At 41.6% G+C, this 14374-nt stretch overlaps 1 protein-coding gene and 1 pseudogene across 1 annotated transcript; one reads left to right on the top strand and one right to left on the bottom strand.

Annotated features, from left to right (window-relative positions):
- The first annotated feature begins 933 nt into the window (after window positions 1-933).
- On the top strand, window positions 934-6538 carry LOC120104458 (annotated as a pseudogene).
- Window positions 6539-7211: 673 nt separating this feature from the next.
- Window positions 7212-13764, bottom strand: LOC103723877 (inactive leucine-rich repeat receptor-like serine/threonine-protein kinase At1g60630). Its single transcript, XM_008814958.4, has 3 exons — window positions 12836-13764; window positions 10955-12763; window positions 7212-8044 (listed from the first exon to the last, which is right to left on the bottom strand). Exons 2-3 carry the CDS (start codon window positions 12345-12347, stop codon window positions 7347-7349), a joined length of 2091 nt encoding a protein of 696 aa, XP_008813180.2. The 5' UTR covers window positions 12348-12763; window positions 12836-13764; the 3' UTR covers window positions 7212-7346.
- Window positions 13765-14374: the final 610 nt, after the last annotated feature.

The raw sequence follows: 14374 nt of genomic DNA, 5'->3' as shown, positions 1-14374 counted from the left end.
TAAGTGAATCGCTCATTACTATACGATCGGTGTAGTTAATTCTCTCCACGTGCACAGCTCACACTGTCTCAATTTCCGCCACTTTCTCAACTTTCTTTTGTTCATTCAAAATCTAGCTTGCTTGAACATTAAAGGAACTCCTATTGGACAAACTCTGGCAAATAGACTTCCTTTTTCAATTTTAGGTCAGACAAGTCGTGCCAAGCAAGCCTCCATAGCTAAGTTCAATCTCAATAGTTGCCGACACTTTTATGTACAATTGTTTAACTCAGAGTCCAAACAATCTCTCTCATGGTTCATCTCAGGTTCTATCCGACCTCACTGATTCAGCAGCTCGTATTTTGGTAGCAACAAATAGCATATTTGCTATTCGTACACCAGTCCCGCCTTAGTGTCCTTGGATCAGAGTCCCAAAATTGAACTTATTCAGCCGGCAGCCCTTCACCGGCATTCTATCAAACTACGAGAGGGTGTCGTGCTATTTTATAAGAATTATGTATCTAGTACTATTGATCTAAAGAAGTGGCGACACTATCCATCTATTGATCCATCTAATACTATTGCTAGACAAGTGTCATCAATTGATGATAGATTTTAGAAAATTTCGTGTAAACAAGATGGCTTTTGTCTACGAATTCTAGCGAGCACGGAATTTGACCGAACCGACAAAGCTAGGATCCAACCTGATGGGCTGGGTCGGTCTAGTCCGGCTAGAAACCTCCGAATCAAATTAAAAAGCCCACATGTAAATTAAAAGAATAATTAAAAAAAAAAAGATCGCGCGCCTTCCTTTCCCGCCTAAAAAGTCACGGACACGGCGAGGTGGGGGACAGAGAGATGCAGAGAAGTGTGGCGGCGGAAGGCGGAGCTGCGGCCGCAGCGGCGAAGGATGCCGGGGGGGCGGCCTTAGTCGCGTGACTGCCTTTCTTCTCATCCAAATTCTCTCAGCAGCCAGCCTCAGGGAAGCCCAGCGCCACTGCTTCAACCGCCGCCAAGAAGGTTCCGAGGACGAGGCCAGAGCTCGCGCCCGACCACCTGCTCTCCGAAGATGGCCTCGGCTCGGCTGTCCTCCGCCATTTCCCCCGTTCCTTTAAGGATCATGGCCGTGGTTACGAGGTGAAACTCCCACCTTGCCTTCGATTTCGAGACTATTTTCGTGGATTGTTTGCAAGTACATTCTATATCTCCATTTCTTGTAACAGCTCCGCTAGTTTGCATCTCTCCCAATTCTCTAATCTATTGTTATTTGCGGTAATCCATGATCTCAGAGTAACGGGTTCTTTATTCTCCCGTATCAGATTTCCCTTTGTTTATTACATTCGAGCAGTTAAAGTCTTTTCTTCTTTGGTAAAGCCCAGCCCTGCATCCAAAAAGCCGTAACTTTTAGTTTGAGGTTGTTTGTTATGTTTTTTGCTCTAACTGGGATTGCTTTGTTGTTTCTCGTCTTCCAAGGCTTCAAACCTCTCTATAGGCCTTCATTTCTAGATGTGAACTCTTAACTCATCGTCATTTGTTTTCTGGGGCAAATATATATTATAGGGCTACTTGTGTAGATGGGTACTACTTACTTGAATTGCTATAGCTGCAAGTTTACTACAAATCTACAAATCTGTCCATTTGGTCTTTTTCTTCGGGCCTCCGATGAGGAATGAGCACTTGCATTGCTTGTGCAGGTCACTGGTCTGGGTAATTTGATTAGTCTACATGTGCAATGACACGCTTGTTCGATCCCTCGCTGTTCCTTTGATCAATTTGTGCACAAAGTTGAGGGTAAGCTGGTTCTACAAAGATGTAGGGATTTTTTTCTTGGTTACACTAAGATGTAAAGATTTATAAAGATTTTAGACTACAACTATGATGCATTACCATGTCTCTTGGTGATGTGTATCAATGATACTTCTGATATATTATTATGAAAGCTAACTGGGGGCATAAGATATCATTGTTTTCTCTAACATGCGTATGCAAGAAAAAGGCTAACTAGTTCTGGTTCCAAGGACATGCTATGTATTTACCTGAACCTTAAAATTGAAATTGCTTCAAAAAATATTCATATCAAACCATTTCACAAGCCCGTTGTTGCTTATTCAACAATCTAAGTTACCTTATTTAGCTGGGTACACGAGGTTTATCGGAAAGGAGGCATGTATATGTCAATCTGCATGAAGGTATTCCTGTAGATTAGTTATCAGTTGTTTTGAAAGCAACTTCTAATCTCTTATACTATATGTATGCTGCTCTTTATTTCTTCACTCAAAGTGAGAATCTGTATTATCTTTTCCAATTGCAAGGCATTAAAGAGATCTCCATGATGCTTCTTGCTTTACTTTTTCATGATTTACCAGCACGACTTTTATATTCTAATCATGTTTTCAAGGATAAGATTAATTGCCGTTTTTTGTGGAAAGGTTATATCACCCGTATGTTTTGTAATAATACTTGTCCTTATTGGTTACTTTGATGTCGCGACCATTTTTTCCCTAATACAGAGCAATAATTTCAAGATTTTGTGGTCTTAATTGAATCAATCAGGACCACTGTTTGGTTGAGGAGAAAAGATTGCTCCATTGAGCTTACAAGCATAGAAAATCAATGTGAGCTCATCATGTGTTAGTTTGTTGTCATCATTTTCAATTGTAAAAGCATGTGATTTCTTGATTCAATTTAAGTTTGTCGTACTATGTAAAATTACTGGTTTACACCTTCAGCAAACAATTTTTTGGGTAATAAAATTTCTATGAATAGATATTCAAATATCTATGGTTAATGGGTTGTTCATAGGTATTCAATAAAATCTCTAAGAAGATTTGTGCAAATATTGCTATTCAAAAGATTAAAATTTAGTTTCCATTCATTGCATCTCCATCCATCATGTTTTTTCTAATTGAGATGTGGATATTGATAGTAACTGACATCTTAAGAGATTTTTAGTTATTTTCATCATTTTCTGACTGGCGTGATTTATTTTAGATCAGGATTCATGGTTGCTTGTTATCTTTAACCAGATTTTATGAATATAAGGTTTATTTTTTCTTTGTAGGTTACTTTATTAACAAGTTGCAAAGTCGGTGTAGGAGTTGCTTCAGTGGCTTTTTATGCGAGGATAATCTTGCATATTTGTGTGTATGTTTTTTTTGAATGCTGAATCTGAATGAATTAGTAAAATCCATGCAACTTGTCAATTGTATTCTTATCCCAGCTACCCTCTTGATTGATTTTTTTCTCAGGTTCCAACTAAAGCTTGCAAACCTATTTATGCATCATCTCTACTATTATAATGTGAACTCCAAGCCCTACGTTCTTTTCCCCTAGTATTGCTTAATTTTCTCTAACTTAAACTGTTTTTTTATTTTTTATTTTTCTCGTTTTATGAAGAGATGCATTGCAGAATTGAGAGATAGAGCTGCCAAAGGAGGAGATCCCACAAAATTGCATGAATCACCGGTTGAACAAGTTGCTCCATAGTGTGACATAGTATGTAACATTATCTATGTACGAATTTTTAATTTAAAATAATATTTTATCAACACAATTTCTTGGTGATCATCTTTTTTAAACTAGTTTATTGTTGCAAAATTTGTATTTCAGACATGCCACTGTACTATCGCTGCTTGAAGCTGGTTAATAAGATTATATACTGTGTTATTCTCAAGAAAAAGAACTTTTGACACTTGTTGATGACAATGTCACCATTTGAGCAGCATGTTGGGCCTGTTTCCTATGTCAAAATTCATAAGATGTGCATTACCTAACTATGTGTGCATATTGATGTGTAAACGGCTTTTTCCACGAGATTATTCACTGTTTAGACCTGAAACAAGGTCAGTATTCCATATTATTAGCAACCACCATCATATGGCAAATGGTAGATCATGTTTTTAGGCCTAGTTTAATATCTGGCAGAAGTTATAAACAACACGTAATGAAAATATTCATAAATCTTCTATAAACAATCTATTGCCACAGAAGGTGCTGCAGGGAAGGACCGAGTTGCCGATACGGTAGATCCGCCATTGGAGAGTCATGATGCTGATGATATGCAAGAAGATACGTTTAATGAGATCTATCAAAAGGCTACTGAGGTAAGTTGTCTAGCTGTTTGATACTCACAATGAGACCTACACTATATCTTGGGCATCATATTCATGGTCAAAGTTGCTGTTCTTTCCTTTTGAGTCTTTTTTACTGAATGCAGCTTTGTCAAACAGATACCATGCACTGATTAATTTGCAAATAACAGATTGTTAAATAACTGGTACTCTTAAAAATTATAGTAACTTCAACTTTGTATGCAGCTAGTAGCCCACAAAGCATTAAACCTGTACTGCGCATTTACTTAAGCATAGCAACCATTATCTCAGCAGACTTGAATCCATGCTCTTGTTTTTCAATTTAGAATTTTTTTGTCAAAAATTACATTTTCATATTAGATGATTACTTTCCTTAAATAGAAAACTACATTTCTACAGAACTTTATTGATTAAACATTTGATATCCTCTGAATCCAAATGGGGATTGATTTTTGCATGCATTTTTTCAATTACTGTATTTATATAAACTTGAATATAAGAGAAACCAATTCTAACTTGCTTTAAGCTAGAACGTTCCTATACTTTTTATATTTCTTATCTTTTTAGACATTTAATTCTTTAAGTGCACTTAAGTGATTCTTTACTCCTAGATTCCATACTATATCCTTACCGGCACAATACAGCTCTGTGATTGTAATTGAACATTTGATTCCAGATTAAGTTATTAGCTGTGCATATGCCCTCACCTAAATATGTTCATAACTGGTGCTGAAAATTCTTGCTTCTAAATACAGTTTCTGTTAGATACTCAAGAATATTGTAGCATGTGCTTAATGCTAATTCCAAAATGTATATTGTAGATTGCGAAGCCATTTGTGAACTATTTTTCAGTCTTGCAAATTTAAATTTGGTTAAAATTGTTTTGAAATTTCATGAATATGTCAAGTACCTATGACTTTGGGGAAACACAAAGGCTAATAAATGAATACTTGCATGAGAAATGGAAGTGTAATCTTCAATAAGTATTTGTCTAGCTGAGATTAGGAGATAGAATGGAGGAAAATATAAACGTCAGTCATTCAATATTTATTCCTCAGAATATTTAAAAATTAATAAATCTTGTTTTACTTCCCTAATGTTTCAACAACATACAAAAAATAAGTGTGCATGGTAAAAGTGGGGACTGTTGAGTTTAAAATGCATGTAGTAGGGAAACTTAACGTATAGGGCTAATAGGTCATAGAATCAGGAAGAATCACTCAGATTGTGGATAATGGAAATGATCTTGATTAGGTAGCTAAGCAGACACTAGAGCAATATGGAGACTGAATGGTACATTGAGAAAGATAAGAGGGTGCTTTGTGGAGGATTTCATAACGGCATTGTAGAATGCATATGAACAATCAGCTCTCTCCAAGTAAACATGACAAGGCTTGCCTTGTTTTTTTTTTGCATGTAGATCAATGATCCATGAATGATTTGAGAACCAGCAATATTTTTTGAAGCATTTATATACTTTCCGGTGAAAACATGAATTATCAGATCGAACTCATTCAAAGTTAGACGGCCCTTATTCTGCATGAAGTCTACGAGTAAGTTGAATGATCTTGTAAGCTAGAGTTCGCTGCTTAAAAGCTACTTTATGTTCAATGACTTTTCTTGTTAGTTGGAACTCTTCTTTCACTCATAGTAGCACAATGTACCAACTTTAAGCATGTTAAAGTATTGGTGATCAATAATGATTGCAATCATTGACCTCGAAGTTCAAGTTGCATCTTGGAGTGAATCTTTCTTCTGCAGATCAGGGAGTTAAAATTTTTCTATTCTCATGCTAGTCATATTGGCCTCTTATCTTTAGTTTTTACATTGTAAAGGTTGAAAACAAGTTGACTGGCATCAGAGATATGTGCTGATTTTCTGTTCACCATGTATTACCTTGGTCTTTTTACAACTTCTGTTACCTCATATATAGGACACCGTAAATTTCAACCTGCACGACAATTACAATCTCTCGTATCTAAAATTGTCCAGAATATAGCACCTCTTTTTTTGAAAATGCCATTTCCAACTGCAGGAACCACACCACTACTTGCAGCAGGAACCTTCTCAAGCTTCACAAGGCATAGCTGCTTCTGAAGTAAACCCAGAGCCTAGATCTCTGGAAGAGCCACAAAATCAAGTAGCACTTGCACTTAATACTGTGACATTGCCCAGCAAAAGTCAGATTACAGAAGAGCAAAGGACCCACCCGCATGGAAGCCAAACGTTCAAGAGCATTAGAAAGAGCTGCAGCTCGTGCTCGTCTCTCACAGGCTTCTTGAATGTTTTCTTCCTTTCTGTGCATCAAAAATGTTTTGTTCAATGCCAATTTCCATCTCAGCCTGCCCAATCGTTTATATTAAAGTTTTTAATTCTGGCTGCCTGTCATATCGCATGGAATTAAGCAAATGTTAACAGACTGGCTAGTCTGAAGCAGCAAATTTCTGTTCCTTTTGAATGTAATTGCAACCAAGGATTTCCTAATGCTTTTTTTTTTCTCTCTCCTGTTCTGGAGTCTCTCTCCATTATAGTGCATGATTGGACATGCCAGAAAACTATCTGCATCGTTATCTTTCATTCAGCAACTATCTCTCTCTCTCTCTATCTTGGACCACCAGTTGGTAACTCTCACTACTACACTACTTTTTGACATAGGCATTTTAACCCCCCCGAGACATGTAGCTGTATTCTTTCTGCTCGCTTAGCCATCATCTGCCTCTGAGCTGGAGTACCAGTCCGTACTTGCTCTTATTGTCGTGCACAGATGCACGTAAGTTGTTTGGTTCGAGCAACATGGCTGCATTGTCTTTGCTCTTTAGCAATTATCTTCCTCTTTGCTGGATCATGGGTCCATAATTCCACACTATACAAAATACCACTTGCTCAGAGATATCCTTTTCAAGCAAACATGGCTGTCCCTTGCAGAAACATGAGGACAGGGCATTATGTCCTCCAAAGTTTCCGAGGGGTCACGTATCAGTTGGATGTATCTCTTTGTACAGTAATGTTATTTATTTATATCAGATCTATCGCTCTCGTATCCACTCTCAAATATCAGCTTTTGGAGGGATTACAGCTCTTGATGGCTACTAGCGAATCCAGACATAGTAATCAGACAGCCACTGTGTCGCAGAATCCAATAGGAAAACAAATGAAGGGGGAACAAAAATCGCTAAATTCTAAAGATTTACACCACACCACACCACACTGAATCAGTGACTCTGCAACTTGACCGTTGAAGAGAAGAACAATTCAAAAACCCAAGCAAGACCCAAATCAATCCCTCTCTCCGAAAGTCAAATGCTCGGGGCCGTACTCCCTCGGCAAGCTCTGCACCGTATCGGACCACCGCCCGGGGGAATGCTCGCTGCTGTTGGACGACACGATCACCTCCACCCGCGCGTCCCGGATCATCCTGAGCGCCTCCTTTGTGGTCGGCCGCCGCCCCGCGTCGACCGCCACGCACGCCATTGCCACGTTCAGCAGCGCCGCCAGCTTCTCCTCCGAGGCCTCGTTCCCCGAGGAGACCGGTTCCTCGCCGGACTCCGTCTCCTCCTCGCGCACCGAGCGGACCCACCGGGGGATGTCGGCGCCGTGCTCCTCGACGAGGTCGTGGAAGGGGGTTTTCCCGGTGAGGAGCTCGAGGAGGAGGACGCCGAAGCTGTAGACGTCGGAGTGAGGGGTGAAGGAGCGGGAGCGGGGGTGGCGGGTCTCCGGCGCGCGGTAGAAGAGCGAGGAGGAGGAGGGGAGGTGGACGTCGTCGTCGGGGGAGGGGAGTAGCCATGGGACGAGGCCGTAGTCGGTGAGGCAGGACTCGAAGTCGCCGCCGAGGAGGACGTTGGACGTCTTGAGGTTGCCGTGGACGACGGGCGGGGAGGATTGGTGGAGGTGGAGGAGGCCGGCCGCCACGTCCTCAGCGATCTTCATGCACGACGTCCAGTGGAGGGGCTTCCCGTTCCCACAAGGCCGAGATCCTGTTGAAATAAATCACAGCCGCACATCAGTCATCATCCCCCTATCTTCATTTTTTTGGGTACATATCCCCCTATTTTGTTCGCAATCGTTTATGCAACAAGCAAACATGACAATATACCATGCCAATTCAGTCTATTAACACCGAAAAAAAGAGAGTATATTTTCCGTTTTCACTCTTATAGATAAGTTTATTTAAAAAGAAAATATCTTTTCAGCTAAAAAAAAGAAAAAAAGAAATATATGTGCCTTGATTGTGCTTTAATTTTACTCTCTTCACCAAGGAGAAAGTAAATCGACATACGTCGATTAAAACTACAAAAATACTTATTGAAATCATAATCATCTATACTTCCTTAGCTGCGAAATCTATACTTACTGAATTTTTTTTCCCCCTTCCCATGAACTTTGCCTGGAGTGTGAAGGTAGCTAAGGGGAAGTGGAGGCATAAAGGAAGGAGGAGGATGATGAGAGAGCACCAGAGCGAGTGAAGCAAACCAACAAAGGGAATGAGCCAAATTAGTGCAATGCTCTCCCGAGTGGTCTAATGCATGAACCACACAGACAGGTCCCAGCAATGGCCTTGCTCATCAAAAAGGTTCACCAGAAAAGGCAGTAAACAAGGGATAATTTCATACAACAGAGCTGAAACAGGTCAGGCCAAACAAGTATTACTACCCATTCTTACTTTGATGCAGGCCATCTAATGATAACGACTATGGATCTTAATGTTTTAATTTGGTCAGATAACTAGGCAAGGACGGCAGTATCTTTTGACCCCAAACCCCACACTCTGTGACTTTGTGGGCTTGGAATATTACTCGTGATTTGTTCCAGTTGTATTTTATCCGGAGGCACGAACAAAGAGTGCTATTGCTCTTCACACTTTAGGAATAATTTAACAGTCTCGTTGATGACAAACGTACGTTTCCTGAGACAGCACCCATACCAGCCCGGAGAAGGAGACAAGGAACGTTGATAAGACGTCACGGAAAACCTTACACAATCTAAATTTGTGAAAACAAGTGTATCACATTATTGGTTGAGTTGCCTTACCCTAGAATTCGTTGCTCTCGGTGGTCTTAAGGTCCTATCTGAATTTTTGAAAGGTCGAAAAATACTTTCTGATCCTCCAAAAATATTTTTAGATAGAAAATAATATTTGATAAAATTTTTGAAAAATTATTAGATTTTAGAAAAAAGCTTCAATTTGGAGCTTTTCGAAAACGCTGTTTTCAACTTTGTCGAGAAGCTATTTTTTGGAACAAAATATCCACATTTAAATCACACTTTTTCCCCCAAAACCCTCATCCCGTCTCTTCCTCTCTCACCCATCCTCTCCCTCTCCCTCTCTATCTTCTTCTTCCTCTCAACGCCGCCGCCTCTGTTTCTTCCACCTCTTCTTTTTTTTTTTTGTTTTAGGAGCTCGTGGCTGCCCATGATGGCAGCCACCATGCCGACCACCACCCATGGCCAGGACCCTTCTATATTTAAATAAAATAATAAATAAATAAATAAATAAATAAATAAATAATGAGTGATGGCAAATAATCTGATCTAAATAAATAAATAAATAAAAATATTAGTAATTATTTAACCAATTTTATCATCTAGCTAGAAAATTTGTTAGAGAGATAAATGGTCATTAGAAGGATGAAAAATTAATTTACACTAATAATTATAATATTTTATATATTTATTATTGTATTATACTATAAATATAATATTATATTACATTATATCAAAATACATTAATATGTTATGTTAAATAATTTAATAGTATATTAAATTATTATTCTATAATACATAATGTTATAATACTATATTATAATAATATTATATTATATTACATTAATATGATACTATATCATATATTTATGTATTAATACATATTATATTTTATTATGTTCTATTATATAATATTGGTAATGTCCTTTATGGTCATTTTGACACATAAAAATACTTTCTCAGTTTGTTTACCAAATACATGTTAAAGCACCACAGCACTTTAAAAATGTAGTTACCAAACAGCAAACAGCTTTTTATAAATGCTATGCTTCAAACAGCTCTACTTCCAACAGCTCTACTACTAACAGTTTCTCCAAATAGGGCCTAAAACCGTAAATCTAATGTCACAAGTTCTAAGATTCTTGTTGCATTAACAAAAATGAATTATGCAGGCAGGACACAAACCTATCCACCCATGCATGGATGGAGATTCGTTACCCTATTTCTTGTATCTTGTTATGGTTATTCACTAGAATGCTAAATTTAATGCTCAAAATTACAATATATTGATTTCCTTTCACCATAAAAGGCCACTTTTAAGTTGATAACTGATAGGCTTGTAGATATGCAAGCACAAAAGTCGTACGTGATCAGAACAACTACAGCCTTTATAAATCTGAGTCCACCGTGCATCACACGTTGGGCCTTTCTAAAGTAGTAGTAATAATAAATATGATAAAGGTGGCAATGCATTGTGCGTGTCACGTTGCAGCATTGCATACGCCACATGAAAGAATTTAATTCACTCCGTGGAATTTCTTAAACCATGCATCTCGGCCAGCATAAATGAGGCTCCAGGCTCATCTTATACTACACACTCATCAAGACGCCAAGTATATTAACTGAAAACGTTTGCTTATTATAAAAAAAAAAAAAAAAAATCTATGACACCACAAAATTCCCCATCCATTGTAGCTCGGAGAGGGGAGGGGGGTACCAAGTGAATGCCACAATCTCCATCAATCATACCAATCACCTCTTGCCACGTTGGTTAGGGAATGTGGTGGTGAACACAGTGGTGCACCGTTTTGATATTAAAAAGAGGAGACGCCAAACCAAAAAAGTAGAATTCAGGGTGGTGAATGAAAAAAAATGAATGTGAGAGAGAGAGAGAGAGAGCATACCATGGATGAGGGAGGAGAGGCTGCCATTGGGGAAGTAATCGTAAACAAGGAGGCGTTCCTCCTTGGCCTGGAAGTACGCCCGGAGGGGCACCAGGTTGGGGTGGCGGAGGCGGCCGAGCTCCTCCATCCGCCGCTGGAACTCCTCCACCCCCGGCCGGGCCGAGTCCTTGAGCCGCTTCACCGTCACGATGAACCCGGATTCCATCACCGCCTTGTACGTGCTCGCTACCGTCCCCCTTCCCAGCGTCTCCGCCGACGCCTTCAGCAGCTCCTCCAAGCTATACATCTCCCGGACACCCCCACAAAACATCAGCTTTCCAAGACCCTCCCCTTCCCACGAGAACCCCCCCTTCCTTCCTTCACCGCCGGCGCCGCCACCTTCCTCTCCTCCTCCTCCTCCTCCGCCTCCGCCTTCTTCTAAGGACTTGTCCACTCCAACTCCCCGAGTTCTACTCCCCCCTGCTACTCTTTGCCGTTTTCTTCTGAACACCAAGCACACGGCTAATGCTAGGCAAGCAGACAGGACTAGAGCTCCAGCGATGGGGCCGGCGACGATGGCAACGAGTCTTCTTCTGCTGCTTTTTTTGTGATTAGAAGCGATACGAGGAGGGAAGGCATTGGTGGCAGAAGAAGTGGGGGATTCTGGACTGCTGGAGGGCCGAAAGGTCGGTTTTCCAGAACAGGGGAATTTGATTTGGGTGCCGCAGAGGTTGGGATTGTGGAGAAACGAGGAGCGGTTGAAGTGGGCGAGGGCTTCGGTGGCCGGAATTTCGCCGGAGAGATTGTTGTTCGAGAGGTTGAGGTAGCGGAGGCTCGGCTGGTCGAAGGGCGGGATCTCGCCTGTGAGGAGGTTGTTTTCAAGACAGAGGGTGTAGAGCCGGGGGATTCCGGCGAAGGCCACTGGAATGGGGCCGGAGAGGAGGTTGCTGGAGAGAACAACGACCTTGAGGCGGTGGAGGGCGGTGAGGGTGGCCGGGATCCGGCCGGAGAAGCGGTTGTCGTTGAGGTAGAGGGACTTGAGGTTGGCGAGAGGGGCGAGGTCGGGGATGGCGCCGGAGAGGGAGTTGGACTTGAGACTGAGGACACGGAGCTGGTCGAGGGGAGCGAGGATCTCCGTGGTTAGGGTGCCGGTGAGGTTCAGGAACTCGAGCACAAGCTTGGTGACCCTCCCATTATAAGCGCACTCCCTAACTCCGTACCACCCATTGCAGAGCTCCGGCGAGGCCTCTCGCCGCCACGGGATGGCGTCCAAGGGATCAATGGAGGCTTTCAAAGCTAAAAGGGCCTCCGCGTCGCTAGATTTAGCTCTAGTAGAGGAAATGTGAGCAAGAAAGAAACAGAGGAAGAAGAGAAAGAGAAGCAAACACCTCGGAGAGATGGTCTCTGGCTCCATGGAGACGAGTACAAGCAAAAGAGTAAAGAAACAAGTAGATGGAAATCAATGCGGCGAGAGGTTACTCTCCAGTGTACTGAAAGCCGCCATGTATCAGAAAAAAGGATGGCTTCTCCTTGGAGTCACATAGCTTCTCCAGGAAAGGGAAAGACAACCGAGCGAGCTCGGTGGGGGACTCGGTCGATCTCCGAGCATTCAAATGGCTTCACGCGAACTGGGCTCAGAGATGGCTTTCTTCCTATTTGTCAACCTTTCCAAGCTATAAATAAAACGGTTTTTTTCCGTACTCAAACATCGGGACATTGAAGGCCCCCCTATTTATTGCAGTCGTTCTCAGCCTTCGTCTCTCTCTCCGGCATGAGATCCGATGGGGTTCCAGAGCTCCATGGCCGTGCGCGAATCCATGCCACCCAACTCTAACAAACAGGAAAAACTCTTTATAACTGCTAAAATTTTAGAAGAAACTTGGAAGAATGAGAAGAACAAACCAGATGCAGGAGCTCAGAAGAGCAAATCTAAGCCTATGAAAAACGTCAAAACTTCGTCTCAGTGGATCATGGGGACAAGCATTATGGGAATCAAAGCCAGCTAGCAGAAGAAGAGGATTGAGTGAGAGAGAGAGAGAGAGCGAGCTCATGAAAGGAGTGAGGGAATTGAAAGCTCCAAGCTGCTTTTTAGTCGAGAAAGCAAGAAGGGGGAATGGTCATTTAATACGCGTCAGGCGTGGTGAGCCCACACGTGGGACTTTTAATGAGGGCAAGAGTGCCGCTGGGGGACTTTCACACGTGGCAGATCTCCAGGCTTGTGTGGGTCCCACTTGAAGGACAGGTCACAGGTTTTGCGTGTCGGATTTAGGGTCTGGGTGGTGGTTTGGGTGCGTTTGGGGGTGCCTTCCTTGGGGGCGCAATGTGGTGCCCCGCACCACCAGAAATCGCCAGCTGTGGCGGTCGGCCTCGCCGGGTGCACGTGGCCGCAAACTTTAAATGCTACGAGGCACCCAAACATGTGAAAAAACAAAGCTCGCTGACAAGAGCGCTTGGGTGGACATGTGTCACAAAAGCACGGTTCCTCGTTTCCTGATCATCATCCGGCTTACCAATCTTCTCTTGCCACGTTGCAATCCAAAGTTTGGTAAGGGACTTGGGCCCCGTAGCATTAGTTGGAAGCAGATGGAAGCCATCGTGTTGGCGGACGTCAGAACAAGGGAGTCATCTGATTGGTTATCACGTCTACGTGATATGACGTGGGGCCCTGCGATTCGAGGAAGACGCCGTGGGTGAGGAGATCAGGGTGCGACCCAGCTACAGCCATAAATGACTGGATTCAGTTTAAAGGATGGATCTTCTGGTTAGATTTGGTGCTAATTTCACTTTTTTTTGATAAGTGGTTTGATTTGATGCTCAAGTTCCACCTCTTAACCAACTTCTATCCTAAGCTTCATGTTAAACTACTTTTATGTATCGAGAAAGGTGTAATTTAGAAATCTTTTATGTTCCACCTACCGGCGCCCGACTGGACTAATTAAAACACTTAAACCCAATCGAGCTCGACTGCAATGCCGGCTAATGGGTCACCCAAATGGGCTTCACCCTAGAAGTTATAAGATTTGGTTCACGGATGGTGTGAGAATAATTTCATTCTGACTTTAAAGGCAATACTTCCATTCTGCCCCGTAGACTCGAATTTATACACCATTTATAGGCCGTTTTATAAAAAAGGCCAGTAAGCCTAATCTTTTTAGACAATGCAGCTAAATCCCGCCAATCTAATTCATGAATAACCTATAATTTTCAATCAAAAACGGATCAACCCGTCATGTTTATTAAATAAATTGGATTCAAGTTTAGATCCTAATCGGTTTAAGTCGTCTTGACCCATTTAATAATTGGGTCAGATCATTACTTAACTTTTTAAAACGGTTTAACATGGATATTTTTGACCAATTTAACTTAATCTGTTGAACATGTTTAATATGTTTAAATCTATTTAATCCGTTAAAAATTCGTTTAACCTATTTAACGGACTTG

The sequence above is a fragment of the Phoenix dactylifera genome, chromosome 18, assembly GCF_009389715.1.
Source record: "Phoenix dactylifera cultivar Barhee BC4 chromosome 18, palm_55x_up_171113_PBpolish2nd_filt_p, whole genome shotgun sequence".
Taxonomy (NCBI): Eukaryota; Viridiplantae; Streptophyta; class Magnoliopsida; order Arecales; family Arecaceae; genus Phoenix; species Phoenix dactylifera.
This window is presented reverse-complemented; position numbering and strand designations above follow the sequence as displayed.